The 14,351-nt window shown below is 28.2% G+C and overlaps 1 protein-coding gene across 1 annotated transcript in view; it reads right to left on the reverse strand.

The window, feature by feature from the left end:
- The window catches only part of LOC111624961 (ataxin-10-like), a 32,253-nt gene that overhangs the window by 4,452 nt on the left and 13,450 nt on the right, over positions 1 to 14,351 (reverse strand). Inside the window, exons 5-8 of the mRNA XM_023367957.1 lie at positions 12,416 to 12,574; positions 8,365 to 8,442; positions 6,337 to 6,487; positions 2,632 to 2,737 (exon numbers count right to left, since the gene is read on the reverse strand). Coding sequence (XP_023223725.1) covers positions 2,632 to 2,737; positions 6,337 to 6,487; positions 8,365 to 8,442; positions 12,416 to 12,574 — 494 coding nt within the window. The remainder of the gene's footprint in view (positions 1 to 2,631; positions 2,738 to 6,336; positions 6,488 to 8,364; positions 8,443 to 12,415; positions 12,575 to 14,351) is intronic.

The following is a 14,351-nucleotide window of genomic DNA, read 5'->3' on the forward strand; positions in this document are numbered from 1 at the left end:
TTTTCAATGACATATCAGTAATATTAAAAATAAATACTTTATTTAAATCGTGATCAAATTTTCAAGAAACAAACGTTCGTATTGAATTTGGTCTACTATTGACCAGCACTAACAGACTAGCTATTGTTTAAAAGGCCCTCTGGTGGCTCAAGAAGACGGATTTTATAAAATAAATAGCAGTTGAAACTGCATTTTTGTGAATAAAAATTTGACAAACTATTTGTCGTTTTCTGACGAGTAAAATTTTTTCGTCGCGTTCGCGGCTTTTAAGTAATGCATAAACCTTCGAGGCACGAAGCCCTTCGAACTGCGAGGCATAGGTGGTGGCCCACGCTTTATGCCGCCCTTGGTCATAGAAATGATGTAACTTGAATATAAATTATTTATAAATACGTATGTCAAGTTATATTTTTATTATGACGTAAAATATATTTAAGAGTTTATGACCACTGTGCTGGGTGAGACGTTGTCGAAACAAAAAAAGTTATGCATTCCATCACGTACATAAACAATGTCGTAATTCGCCAAGTGCAAATCAGCAAATTCGTAAAATTTTTGTTTATTTTGAACAATCCAGATAATCGAAAATCCGGATAATCGAGGTTCTACTGTAATTCGTTTCAACACTAAAACACACTCAAAGCTAAGTAGTATATTAAAAAAATAATAATAACTATAGTAAGGAAAACACTGAAAAATGCATTTTGTAGTTGTAAATGTATAAATAACCACAATAGAATAATAATTGATTAAAAAAAATGTAGTTTTATTTACACTTTACCTTTGAGGATAGACGATGGTGGAGGTGTAAACTGGTGGTGGAGGAGAGGAAGAAGGGAAATAATACTAAACTTAACTTACATAACATAATGTAACAATAACTTAAAAATAACTTAACACTAATTTTTTAACTTTTCTGTTTTATATATTTTTTTAAATTTTTTATTCACTGGGTTTTGCTTTCTTTCCTTCACTTCCACCAGCACTTTCACTGGATAGAGGTCACTTGGTAAAATATCTATCCAAAGAGGTTTGGCTTTGCCTACTTTTTAAAATGTTTCTAAAATGACTTAAGCAAATGTCATTAAACTGAGCAGTAATACGGCCAGTTTGAACCTTTTTGAGATGTNAATTACTCAGTTATCGATATTTTTGAATTTTAAATTTAAGTTTTTATAGCCTACATAACAAAATTTCTATTTTTCTTCATAACAGTGGTGCTAATATTATAGAAATTATATGTATAAAATTAGATTTAAAATCGAATAACTGTGATTAATATGAGTTTACACAGTAACGCGTTATAGCTTCATGGGAACCATATGAATTTCAATTAGGAAATATCATGTATTGTACATTGTACAGAATAAATCTTTCACATAATCTTACAATATGTAAAGTCTAGAGTTAGACAATCAAACTTCGTCATCCGAAAAACGGGCAGAAAACTAAGATCTTTTATATAAAATAGTGGAGAAGAAAATCGAACTTGTTAATAAAACTAATTCTGAGAAAAAGTTTTAATTTTTTAATAAATTATGAAAAATAATTTAGTTTAACCAGAAGCATACGTAGAATTTAATTAATTTATTTATACAATTTTTTTTTAACATTTTGTTCATGGTTAATTTGTTAATTCAAATAACATGAAATACTCTATCTAGTGAATGAATTCACAGATTGACTCGCACGAACTTTTCATATAGTATAATTTTTTAATACATTTAACTTAATACAGAATATACTGTAGCTGTAAAATTTGCATACTTGTCAATCATACATGATTCGTATTATTAACCTATTAAATTTCTTATTAGAATTTCAGAATATATATCATATATTAATATATAATATGTAAATTTATTAATTTTGTTCATAACNTAAATACAGTATTTACTTTTAATGTTACCGATATGTCATCGAAAAGAAAACGTGTTGTATTATCAATAAAAGACAAATTAAAGTATTTGTTTCGATTATCCAGATTTTTCCTTATCTGGACTACCTTCATCCCCAATTAGTCCGGATAATTGAGGTTCTACTGTATTTAAATTAAAGTAAATAATATAAAGCAGTAATTTCCAAAGTGGGTGCTACTGTTCCTCCTGTGGGCAGTGAGTAAATCTAGAGGAATGAAAAGAAGCGAGTAGCAGGGCGTGCTGGAGGCAAGGTACTGAATGGTGACCATAGGCAAAAGTTGAGTCACTGACGACCTTGCCTTTCCTCTTTTAAAATGGGTAAGAAGAAACATTGCATTTAATGGTTTCCAGATATGGAGAATAATATATAGTAAGGACACAAAGTGAGTTTCATAGAAAAGTTTTTCTATGAATATTTCCAAGTCTTTCTCACAAAAAGAAAAGTGGGTTAGGGGGCATAGAGGTACAGTTAGATATAACTTTATGAAACCAAAGGGGCAATGGCTCAAAAAGTTTGTGAATCACTTATATAAAGCTTTTTTTTTAAACTTTAATATATGTGGAATCAGTTGTAATGTTTTTCATAATTAAAAATTATTTATAAATGTTTAATTACTTTACAATGATTTGAAAATTGAATCCAGCTGCTATTATTAATTATCTAATCCAAAATTCAAAATATTAAATAAATAAATCATTAATGTTTACTTACCTATTGCTGTTTCCAATAAAATTCTATCAGCTTTTATTTTGTCAAATTTTGGAACAGCTGTAGCTTTACATAACAACAGTAACATTCTTGCAATTTCTAAGGAATTCTGAAAGAAGTTTAATTATTAAGAAATAAAAGCATAATACTATAATACAATAATTAAAAATATGTATAATTCAAATGCCAAGGCATCAAGTTTTGAGTATTTTTCAAAATATGATATCTTATATTAGAAAAAGTTTGTTTATTTAAGCAAATTCTGAAGATGACATTAAAATTGTTGATGATGATATAATAATTTTACATTTCAATAAAACTACTACATACATTCCTATAATACTTTTAATCAAGTTTTAATTTTTAAATAAAATTATAAAATATGAAAGACTCCATTAAAACTTTAATATATGAATTTTTGTTGACTTTTTATTCTTTTCACATATTTCTTTGCATTTATTTATGTTGTATTAAGGAACTATATATACCAGAAGTTCTTTGACATAGCCATTTGCAATGCCTAGGATGTAAAATTTTCTTTAATATGCATTAAAAAAAAAGTAAACTGGGTTTTTTCACTCTTCAATTTAGTATGGGAGTTTTTGATGTTTCCATCTATTTATTATTAATACACATTTATTTACAAGCATATAGGGGTGTGTCGTGACATTTGATGATAGGGAAGCTGTGTTTCTGTAAGTAGCCGACATCCAGGGGCAATCAGTCAATTGCGCGTCAGCAATGGTCTAGGGTCCATTCGTATCGTTTATTCGATAAGCCAGTAAAAACCATAGACTTCTCTAAATGCATTTTTAATAACACAACATTCTGAATTGCTAGCCACGATATAAGGGCTAAAACTAAAAATAAAATAATAAAAACTTACTTTATGAAATAAAATATGTGGTGGATGTACTGGTGTGAAATGTTCAACGCGGACAGGTAAACACATACACGTTTTACCAATTAAACGAGTTTAATTTCGCGCTGAATTTGAAATATATATACAGAATAGGTTCGGATTCCCACTGTTCTCCTTCAAATCGTTCCACAATCTTGAGTGACCAGGTATATCAATAGATCAGTAGTTAATTTCTCGATAACTACCTCCCGACAATTTATTTGCACGCGTAAACCTTAGCCTAACTTAAACTAAAAATAGAAAAAGTAGAAGGGGAAATGAGAAGAATTAAAGGACAGAAGGGTACCCAATTTTCCAGTTGGTTCTCCACCGTTCCTCATCTCGGCTTATCTTTCTCGTCTGTTCTCCTCTTAGAACAACTTGGGTCCATTTTGGGGTTTTTTCTCTATAATCGTCGACCTGATTCTTCTACTGATCCGCTTCTTAAGGCCTCCTTCTGCAGCGCTCCTCGACTTTCCGTTCAAGAGCCTGCTGCCACTCATCTCTCCCTCTCCGAGTCCGGCCTAAGAAACTCTTGTAGAAACTCTTCCTTTTCCCCTCCAGCCTCGTTTTCTCCTTTTGTTCTAACGCTACCCCCTGATGGGTTAGGGTTGAGGCGAGTTCTCAGAAGTCCGAGACAAAGAAACACAGAAATCGGAAAGAAGGAAAATTCTAGAATTTAAATTAAACTAAAACAATACAGACTAATAATAATAATAATAAAAACAGGCATGTAGCTACACTGGTACATACAAAATATTCTTCAATTATATGAATATACTTTTAAAGAAAATTATAATTAAATATAGCTTTGCAAAGAAACGTACATAAAAATATAAAATATTCTTTACTTTTTAAATCTTAGAACAATGCACTTAGTCAAATAGCTCCCTACGAGTGGCTAATGGATGGAATTGAAGACAGTTGCAGAGCGTGCATACACGCGGACTGCCAAATCCCCAGTGTGCCGATACCGGTCAATGTCAAATACCTCTTTTGTTGCATCATTAGTATATCTCAAAGGACGCGACAGGGCTGTTGTAGATTTTAAACGTTTCTCACCATAGCTGTAAAAATATGTTAAACTTAATAGTCATTTGTTTTCTAACTAATTCGTTTTAGGACCAGGTGTTGTCCACGGAAATTTCCAAACTTTACAACTTTTCAGTCACTCTCGATGAACTGGAAAAATTTCTGTCTTTATTACATCTAATATAGTATTTCGAAGAAATCAGTCCCCACTGTACTCGGCTAGAGATTGATTCGGTTAAGCTTTTGTTTAAGTCAGTGTTTTTCAACCTTCTTGAATATGCGACCCTTTTACAAGTTAAAAATTTCTGGCAACCCCCAGGGCCATATTAAAACTATATCAGTGATTTTAAAAACTACGTACTGTATTTAACTTTCTTTCTGTTGAGACCTAAATATCGATCGAAAAACCAATTATACTGTAAAATAAACAGGTACAGGTTTCTCACTGAAATTGTAGGTTTTTTTATTGTAGTGTAGGACCTACAAACACTTGTCTTTTTCTTTTACCCACGACCCCCTGTGTAAGGCTTTGCGACCCCCTGGGGGTCTCAACCCACAGGTTGAAAAACACTGGTTTAAGTAATATTCCAGCTCTTTCATCAGGGTTTTGTTTACATCCCCAATTCCCTAATCGCTTAATTATTTAACTACTACTTAAGTAGAAATAAGTCAAAACCAGTTACTTTGTACTCGAATATTTGTAGTCTCAGGCAAAAAGTGGAAAGACAAATTTTTATGACAAACAGTACATAAATCATAAATGTAAGGAAAATAAATTCTAGAGCTTTTTCCGTACCTCGTGCATCTCTCTCATTCATTAAATTTATTTGTAAATGATGCTGTCGAAGTAACGGTTAATTTTTTAACATTATAAAAGAATTATACACGTTTTTTTCTACATCCCCTTAAAGATGGGATATACAAAATCGGAATATCACTGGTTTAACATTGAAATCCGTGAGTAATATAAAATCGGAGAGCGGAATAAAAATATCAAATATTTTAATGGATTTTTTAAACTCCTGTCAACTATACAGAACTATCGTAAAAACATACCAGTAAATTCTTATAGGTTGGGTTAAGTTATAAATCTACTTGTTATTCACATAATCGGCCAAATATCTAGCAGGCGGGCGCTAACAGCCCAGAACCGGTCCCAGATAGAATTGGAAGCGTTATATGTGTAGCATCAACCCAAGGTCGTAGGCTTCCACCGGTTAAACCAGGTGAGGTTGGTGCTCTGTAAAGCGCATGCGCAAATCTGGCTTTTTGGAATCTAACAATACAGAGATTCCACTCTGCCACTAATATTTGAATATACAATAGCAATCTTATTTTTTTCACGTGTAGTATAGAAATTTGTGATAAGATACATAATGTGGTTATAATAAAATATTGTGTGATTATTTTCATATAATTAAAATTAATATGTATTTATTTTTTATAAAATACAAGGGAAGTGGCGCTTCCACCGCTTCTAATGACGGCACGCCACTGCAAGCATAGTGGCATAACATAGCAGCCATTTGTACTACTATGTTGTGCTGCCATGCTATGTCAAAGGACTTCTGGATCACCAGGTATATTTAGAGTTCTTTAAATATAAAATTATACTGAAATTATTAAAAAATATTAGTATATCATTAAGTCATCATTTAAAATTGTTCATGTGTTAATAAATAATAATTATTTATTAAAAATTTCATTTTAATTTTCTTTACTATAAAAATTTTTTATTTGTAACAAATAAAAATCTAATATATTTAATAACTTACTAATTCATTATCTTGTGATGAACATATTTTTACAATATCCATGGCTTTGTATTTAAAATTGTCACCAATAAAAAATATTATTTTATCTGATAAATCATTTTCCTTTTCATTCGTGTAAAGTTTTTCTGCAATAATATCTAAAACTAACAGTCTGCATAAAAAATAAAAATATAATAATATACTATATTAATAATAATTTAAATACTTTAATCAAGAAAGCTTTAATTTATTTTTAACCTGGATTAATGAAAAATATATTTTTGCTTATATTTATACATATATGCATAAATTTTACTTAATTTATATTTATATTTTAAAAAATTTAATATTACTACAAAAATTTTCTAAATAAACAAGAAAAAATCTAAAGTGCACAATGAAGATTTTATTTACTGTTATTGTGATGAAATAATTTATCAATATTTTATTATTCCATTGAATGCATAAGTTATTAATGCAACAGTAAAATATTCATTTCCAATTAAATGATGTATCAAATTCAATCATTTATTACATAGAAATTAGCTAGATTTCATCTAGCTACTTTTCTACATAAAAAAAGAAATTTCTGTAGAAAAAGTCATTTTGTAACAAATTAAATAATTTATTTACTAAAGAACAACAGAATTAAAAGAAAAAACAAATTATGATGATCCAGAAAGAGTTAGTTTAATTTCTTTATAACAGTAGTAACCAAAATATAAACCAATAACACTAAAATTTCACATATTGTTTTAAACCAATAACACTAAAATTTCACATATTTATTTCTATTTAAATGATTTTTATAAATTATATAATATATATTTGTTTTCACTTATAATTTTTATAAATGAAATGATAAAATTCTCTCACAAAATTTAAAGATTTAAAAAAAAAAAAAACTAATTTAATAATATGCAGTTTATCCACACCTAATCACAGTAATGGGACTTTGAAATCTACCAAACTTTATGTTTTCATCTTATGATTATTTCAATTTTTCATTTTTTATGCCAAAAAAATTTTTCAACAAAAAACAAAGTGTACATATTGATAATTACTACATAAATTTAAGATTTTTTTTCAAAATTTAGCATTCATATATTTATACTATTAAATCAGCAAAAGAATTAAAATAAATAATTAAATTTTTAATAAAACAGTTTATAACATTTATAGAGAATAAAGTGAATGTTCATATTTTTTTTAAAATTGTGTAAAATTATATACAAACATCTCCAAACCCGATATACATTTAGTAAGTTATTTAGTAATTAGCATTAAACTAGCCCGATAGATTTTCGGCATTCTGCTGGTATGTAGCTGTAAAATTATATAGAAATATTTTTAAAACATCACTTATACAAATTTATAATTCTATAATTAAGGAATGGTTTGCTGGAAACTGTTCCAGCAAACCAGTCAGTTATCAAAATTTATTTAAAAATTAATCTTGTAAATATATTAAAATTATTGTCTGTTAGATATCATGCAAGCTAAATAAATTCATATGATAGCATGAGTTCTCTTGCATTAAAATTAAAGAACTGAGATCCAGTGCCATGTCATTACTATAACAATAATTACTATTTTCATAAACAATTTATAATTCTATAAAATTGTAAAGCACATATGTACAATTTATAGTTTATTTTTATTGAAATATTGACCAATGGTTATATTGATGTATCAGACCAGTGGGTATAACTAAGATATTTGTTGCCTGATCTTGGCAATATCTTGAAAGATGGTATCTTGAACATCACTCACTTTTCCATTTGAAATTTTCAGCTTGTATTCAAAATCACAGCTTTCAAAGTGTTGCCAAGTTCAGACAACATATAACATAGGTATACTAACTGGTCTAATACATAATGATAATGATTAAAATGCTTAATGCTAGCTAAATGTAAAGATATTTGAGTATTTCTTAACTTTTGACTAACCCTGTATTTAAAGTTTTTATAAAATGTTAGCAAACATTAGAAAACAATAAGAAAAAATTATGAGAATCAATTAAAAAGACAAATATAAACGTTAGTTTACCTGCTTTTAACTGGGAACAAATTATAACATTTTACCATAAAGTCAGGTTCTTGTAAAAATGAATCCAGAACAAGTAGACTGCAATATACAATAAATATGATTTTGTTTTATTTTCTGAAAACTTAATTTGTTTTCCAGATTCCATTTTATCCAGTTGTCAAAAAAGACTTAACATTTATTCATTTAGGCAATGACACATTTGTAGATAATTTGGTATGAATTTATTTTAAATAATTATCTTATAAGTGGCATTATGTAAAATATTATTTACCAAACTTGTTATATTGTTTATTAAGGTAAATTTTGAGAAATTGCGAATGATAGCTAAAGAAATAAGACAATTAATGAATATGTGTTCAGCTCCTTATGTAAGTACTAATTCTTATTTGTTAGAAGTTATGTTACATACAATACATTGTTAAGTTTATACTCCAGAATAGCATAAATTTCAAAGAGCAGGGTTATTTTTAGGCTATAAGAATATAGATTAATCTAAAGAATTTTGCCTAAAGGAGGTGGGTTATGCTGCCATCTTGTAAGAATATTAACTAATAATGTAACAAGTACAGTACATAACTGTACAATAATAATTTAGTTAAAATTATCACAACTGTTACATTATTAAGTTCATTGATGTCTAAAGTAACTGGAAATGCATAAATTTTGTATGCAAAAGATGTGCATACCAAATGTATGCATTCTGGTTTGATCTTCTTTACCAAAATTTTCTAAATTATTTATTTAAAATTAATATTGTTAAAAAAATGGCAGTATAATCATCTACATTTAGACTAAATTTTCTTGATTAATCTATCTTCTAATAGCATGAAAATAACCTTGTTTGTTTGCTTATTATTAATATAATTTAAATTTTGGTTGTTTTACAGATTTATAGAACCATGTAAAAATTTTGGTATTACATTACCTTTATTAAACAAACAAGAAAAATTAACTCAAGATTGACTTCAATATATTTTTGTTTAAGCTGGATATTTTTCTTGGTAACTTGTTCAGACTGCAGAATTTGTAATAAAGTGATAAACTGCATTATGATTTGCAAAGTAATTCTTGATTGATAGTCATATGTTGACAATCTGTTACATAATATACTTATCAACTTTGGAACATTTGAAGAAAGGCACAGCTATTGATAATCTGTAATGATGAAATATGTAGGCGGATTTTTTCCTACCTCCAATAGTCCATAAATAGGATTTCTCACAGGATCCCGGGATAACCCACAAATTTCTTAAAAATTCACTTTTTTTCTTATTTTGTGTTAAAGTTGAGGAAATTTTGCAAATAGAAAGTATAATTAACTCATAAACTGTCAGAACACATTTGTATTTATTAATTTTCAAGTCTGAATTTTAGTTTTTTAAATTTTTGCTTATTGTGGCATGTCATAGATTGTCAATAATCAATATGTAGCCTATTGTGACAGGATTGAAAATTCTTTACTTGTCAGAACCTGGAATAATTGTGCTTATGCTGTCTTAATATTTAACCATGCCCAGTAGCTTCAATAACTGCATTATGCCAGGTTGTGCAAATTGGCCAAGGATACAGATGTGTACGAAGTATTCAAGTATGAAGTTTTTCTTCATAAACCTGATTATTAAAGCCAAACGAATTGCCGAATTATTGAACTATAAGCTCGATGCCGCTATTAAAGCAGCCGAGGTAGACAAATCAAAAATACTAGACAGCAAAAGAAGTACTGTAACGCATCTCGAAAATGAACTAGAAATCTTCCAGGCTACAGGTGAAAAAACACATAACATCCTTCTTCTCTTAAATGCATTAAAGACAATTCCACCCACATCAATTGAATCAAAAAGTGCATTCTTGGTAGCAGGACCTTTCTTTAGTAAAATAAAAATCAAATTGAGCAATCGGAGTATCAACCACCTTTGCTTTTTAAATCTTAATACAAAATATTATTCTAAATTTTTATAATATGTTTTATTTAAATAACAAAAATTACCTTCTAACTTAGAAGTTTGATCTAGGTTCATTTTTTTCTTTAAATTTTCAACTCAATTCAAAGGCATTTTTGTTGTAAACAGCTTCCAACAAATGTTAATAAACTTTTTTTATTTGTGAAAATTTCTATGTAATTCAGAAGTAATTTTTAATACATATTTTACACAGCATTATCAATAATATTTTAGAGATTGCAGGACATATTAAATTACTTAAAAATGAAAAATAATTATATTATTCAATTTTAAGATTTAATTTATATCTTAAAAATAATTAATTATATCGTGGGATCCCAAGAAACACTTCACTTTTTCCTGGAATCCTGGGATAAGCAAAAGACCGAGAAGTGAGAAACCCTATCCATAAAACAAAGAAAAGCGTAAATAACAAAATGAATTTATTACCAAAAGTTAGGTACAAACACGGTTACTTTTCGACATAATTGCCGTGAAGATTGAGGCATTTGTCTATCTGTGGATGAACTTTGAAATCCCCTGTTTATAGAATGTTGCTGCTAGTGATTGAGATGGACCTTAACATTGTTTTGAAGATCATCATTAGTCTCAAACCTCTGCCCTGCTAGCCAAGTTTTCAGTTCAGGAAAGACATGGAAGTCTTCCACCTAGCATGGAACTTTTTAAACACCCAGCCCTGATTTAGCACCAAGCAACTTCCACCTCTTTCCTGAACTAAAAGTGTGGCTGGGAGGGCAGAGGTTTGAGACTAATGACGATTTTCAAAAACAACTTTAAGGCCCATCTCGAGTCATTGGTGGCAACATTCTATGAAGAGGGGATTGCAAAGCTCATCCACAGTTAGATAAATGCCTCAATCTTCACGGCAATTATATCAAAAAGTAACCATGTTTGTACCTAACTTTTCGTAATAAATTCATTTTGTTATTTACACTTGTCTTTGTCTTATGGACCATTGGATGCTGGAAAAAACTGCCATTGTATATGACTTTTATTATTTAGAAAAAACCGCCTTTTTTTATACTTGTTTAGCTTTAACTCAATAATGCATCCAATTTTGAAAATTTAATACATGACCAAACAAAAGTTTTTAAGTGCTTTGCAACTCAAAAATTAATATATTAAAATTTAATGTGTTAATGAATATTTTTCAATGTGGCCAAACAGTTGAGACTGTAAACATGTCAAGATATGTCATACACTGCACCTAATTGTGGGTATACAAAATCACTGTTGGTTATTACTAAAAGGCTCTCTTAGTGCCCTCAGACTAGAGTCAAAGAATAATTTTTTTAAATTAGAAAAAATATTTTCCTACAAAAAAATTATAATGGCAGCCAAATGTAATTTTAAATTGGCAATTTTCTCAAAACAGATAATTTTAAACCTATATGATTCAAGACATTCTAAATACAAGCTCTTAAATACAAGCTCTTTTAAATACAAGATAATTTTAAACCTATCTGATTCAAGACATTCTAAATACAAGCTAACTATAATATTTTATAAACTTTGTGATAATTTATACATTTCTGAAGGTTGAGTTTGGTTATTTTTCATGTCTTTTTTGTAGACCAACTACACATCCATAGTACTTAAATTAATTAAAAATTAACGCTAATGGAGGGTATAGATAAGCCATATCATTATAATATTTGATTAACGAAACAATTCTTTGTTGTTATAATTATTTAGAAAATTAAATTGCTACCAAACACTTACTGAAAATTAGGTATCCTTTAACTGTTCAATTTATGGATTATAGGGATACAAGAAAATTTCATGAAAAGGTGCACAGATGCTTTATATCTTTTTTTTTTTTTACATTTAATCAGTTGTCAATATTGCAATATATTATAACAACATAACTATCAAAAATTGATTTTTATTTTATTTATTTTCTGAACATTTATTTATTATTTAGATCTTTTATAATTTTGATGTTTGTAACAATAAATCAAAGCTCTTTTAAATTATATTAAATATAAAACAAAACAGAAACAGAGTCTGTAGACTTTCATTAAAAAAANGCATGCAAGCATAGCTTCCCTTCTAATGTAATAATTCACTAATACAATCATAAGTATTACCTCCATTCACATTCTGTGATTGTTAGCAAATGGGCAATATTTATTAATATATCAATACCATTGTTAATAACAGACAACTTATATTCAGTACTTAAGCAGTTATAAAATACCATAGCAGTACATTCTTTTATTTTTATATCTTCAATCAACAGCAATTTGCTAAAATAAAAAAAGTATATATAATTAGATAAATAGATGAGTATAGATTTTTAAAATTTATTGTTTAAATAATAAAACTAACAGAGAAGGTGATAGAAAATTTTTCTAAGAATTTTCTTCTAAAAAAAAATATTTATTTTGTAATATCTATTTCAATTCTTAATCAATTTTTCATTTCATCCAAGAAGACTTATTGTTTCAAATTATCATCATCATCATCTATGTATGTATTAGGATGTATGTTCCTATTGCAAATCTCTAACAATAGATACAACTCAGCCTGTATGATTGAACTCTAGTAAAATAATCTAAGTAATTATACAGTATATATCTATAAACATTTATCATCATGTGTCTAATATTATTGTTAGCTTTTGATGATAAAGATTTCTAAAGAAATGTTTTATTTGATACTATTGATAATTTCTATAATATTAAAAATATTTGAATTTTTATTTTAAGTGTATTCATTCAAAAAACTATTTTATGGTTTCTATCCGCAATTATCTTTATTCTAAAATTGAGCCAATACTTAAAATATTTTTAGCTACTAAAAATTATATGGCTCTAAATTTCTTATTGTAAAACAAATTTTTAAATCACTATAACAAAAAGTCAAACAAACATATATTCTATCAACTAATGAAAAGACTTGATTTTTAAACTAATTTATTTCCAATGCTTATTTCAGGCAGCCAAAATATTAATGGAAAGTAACATTTTCATTCCACTGGAACATTTTAAAATGTGAAGAACATCTTTCAAAATTTAACTCACAATTATACATTTTATGTAAAATTAAACAACATATGCCATAAATATGCCAGTAAAGAAACAAATAAGATTAATTCTTTTTACCTCTATGTCCTTAGTATATACACAGAAATCAAGTATAATACACACAGAAATCAAGTATATACACAGAAATCAGTATAATAAGTTCTATTAATAAACAAGGTTCAAGTAGACACTGTAAAACAGTGTCTACTTGAACCTTGTTTATTAATAGAACTTATTATACTGATGTAGTTTCTGATTAGCAAGTAGAGGAGATCTTAGTCAAAAGTCAAAACAAAATATCTTTATTTTCATCAGACAAAAATAAAGATATTTTAGTCAGGTGAAAATAAAGATATTTTGTTTTGACTTTTGACTAAGATCCTAGATCCTAGATCTGAGATCCTAGTCAAAATAAAAATAAAAATAAAGATATTTTATTTTGACTAGGATCTCCTCTATTTGCTAATCAGAAATTACACCAGTATAATTTCTTATTAATAAACAAGGTCCAAGTAGACAGTATATACACAGAAATGTAAAACAAACAATATTTTCTCACTGTGGTAGACTACAACAGCTTATTTCCATCCATTGGGATAGATGCAGCCATCATTATAACTAGGTCCACTATTTCCAGCAAGAAAGGTTTAAGTAAAGACATATACTGTACAAACCAGTCACAGATTATATAGTTCATATTCTTTCAAACTTGTATTTTGCATGGAACAAGAAGTATTATTATCAAGAAGTAGGGATCCCCATGGGATCCACAGCATCCAATAACATAGTAGCAGCAGCAGCAATATTGATGGAAACCCCCTGTAGTGAAGAAATACATACAAAAAATTAAGTTGATTTGCAGATATGATGACAATTGTTTATCATCTAGAAAGACAATAGCTCATTCCTAGATTTTGTACAGGATACAGGTATCCCTTAATTAGCACGGTTAATTAAAACTTCTGCTGCATATGAGGGGTGTTCAAAAAGTATCAGA

This window comes from Centruroides sculpturatus, unplaced genomic scaffold, assembly GCF_000671375.1.
Source record: "Centruroides sculpturatus isolate CEXI.00-Female unplaced genomic scaffold, Cexi_2.0 scaffold371, whole genome shotgun sequence".
Classification (NCBI taxonomy): Eukaryota; Metazoa; Arthropoda; class Arachnida; order Scorpiones; family Buthidae; genus Centruroides; species Centruroides sculpturatus.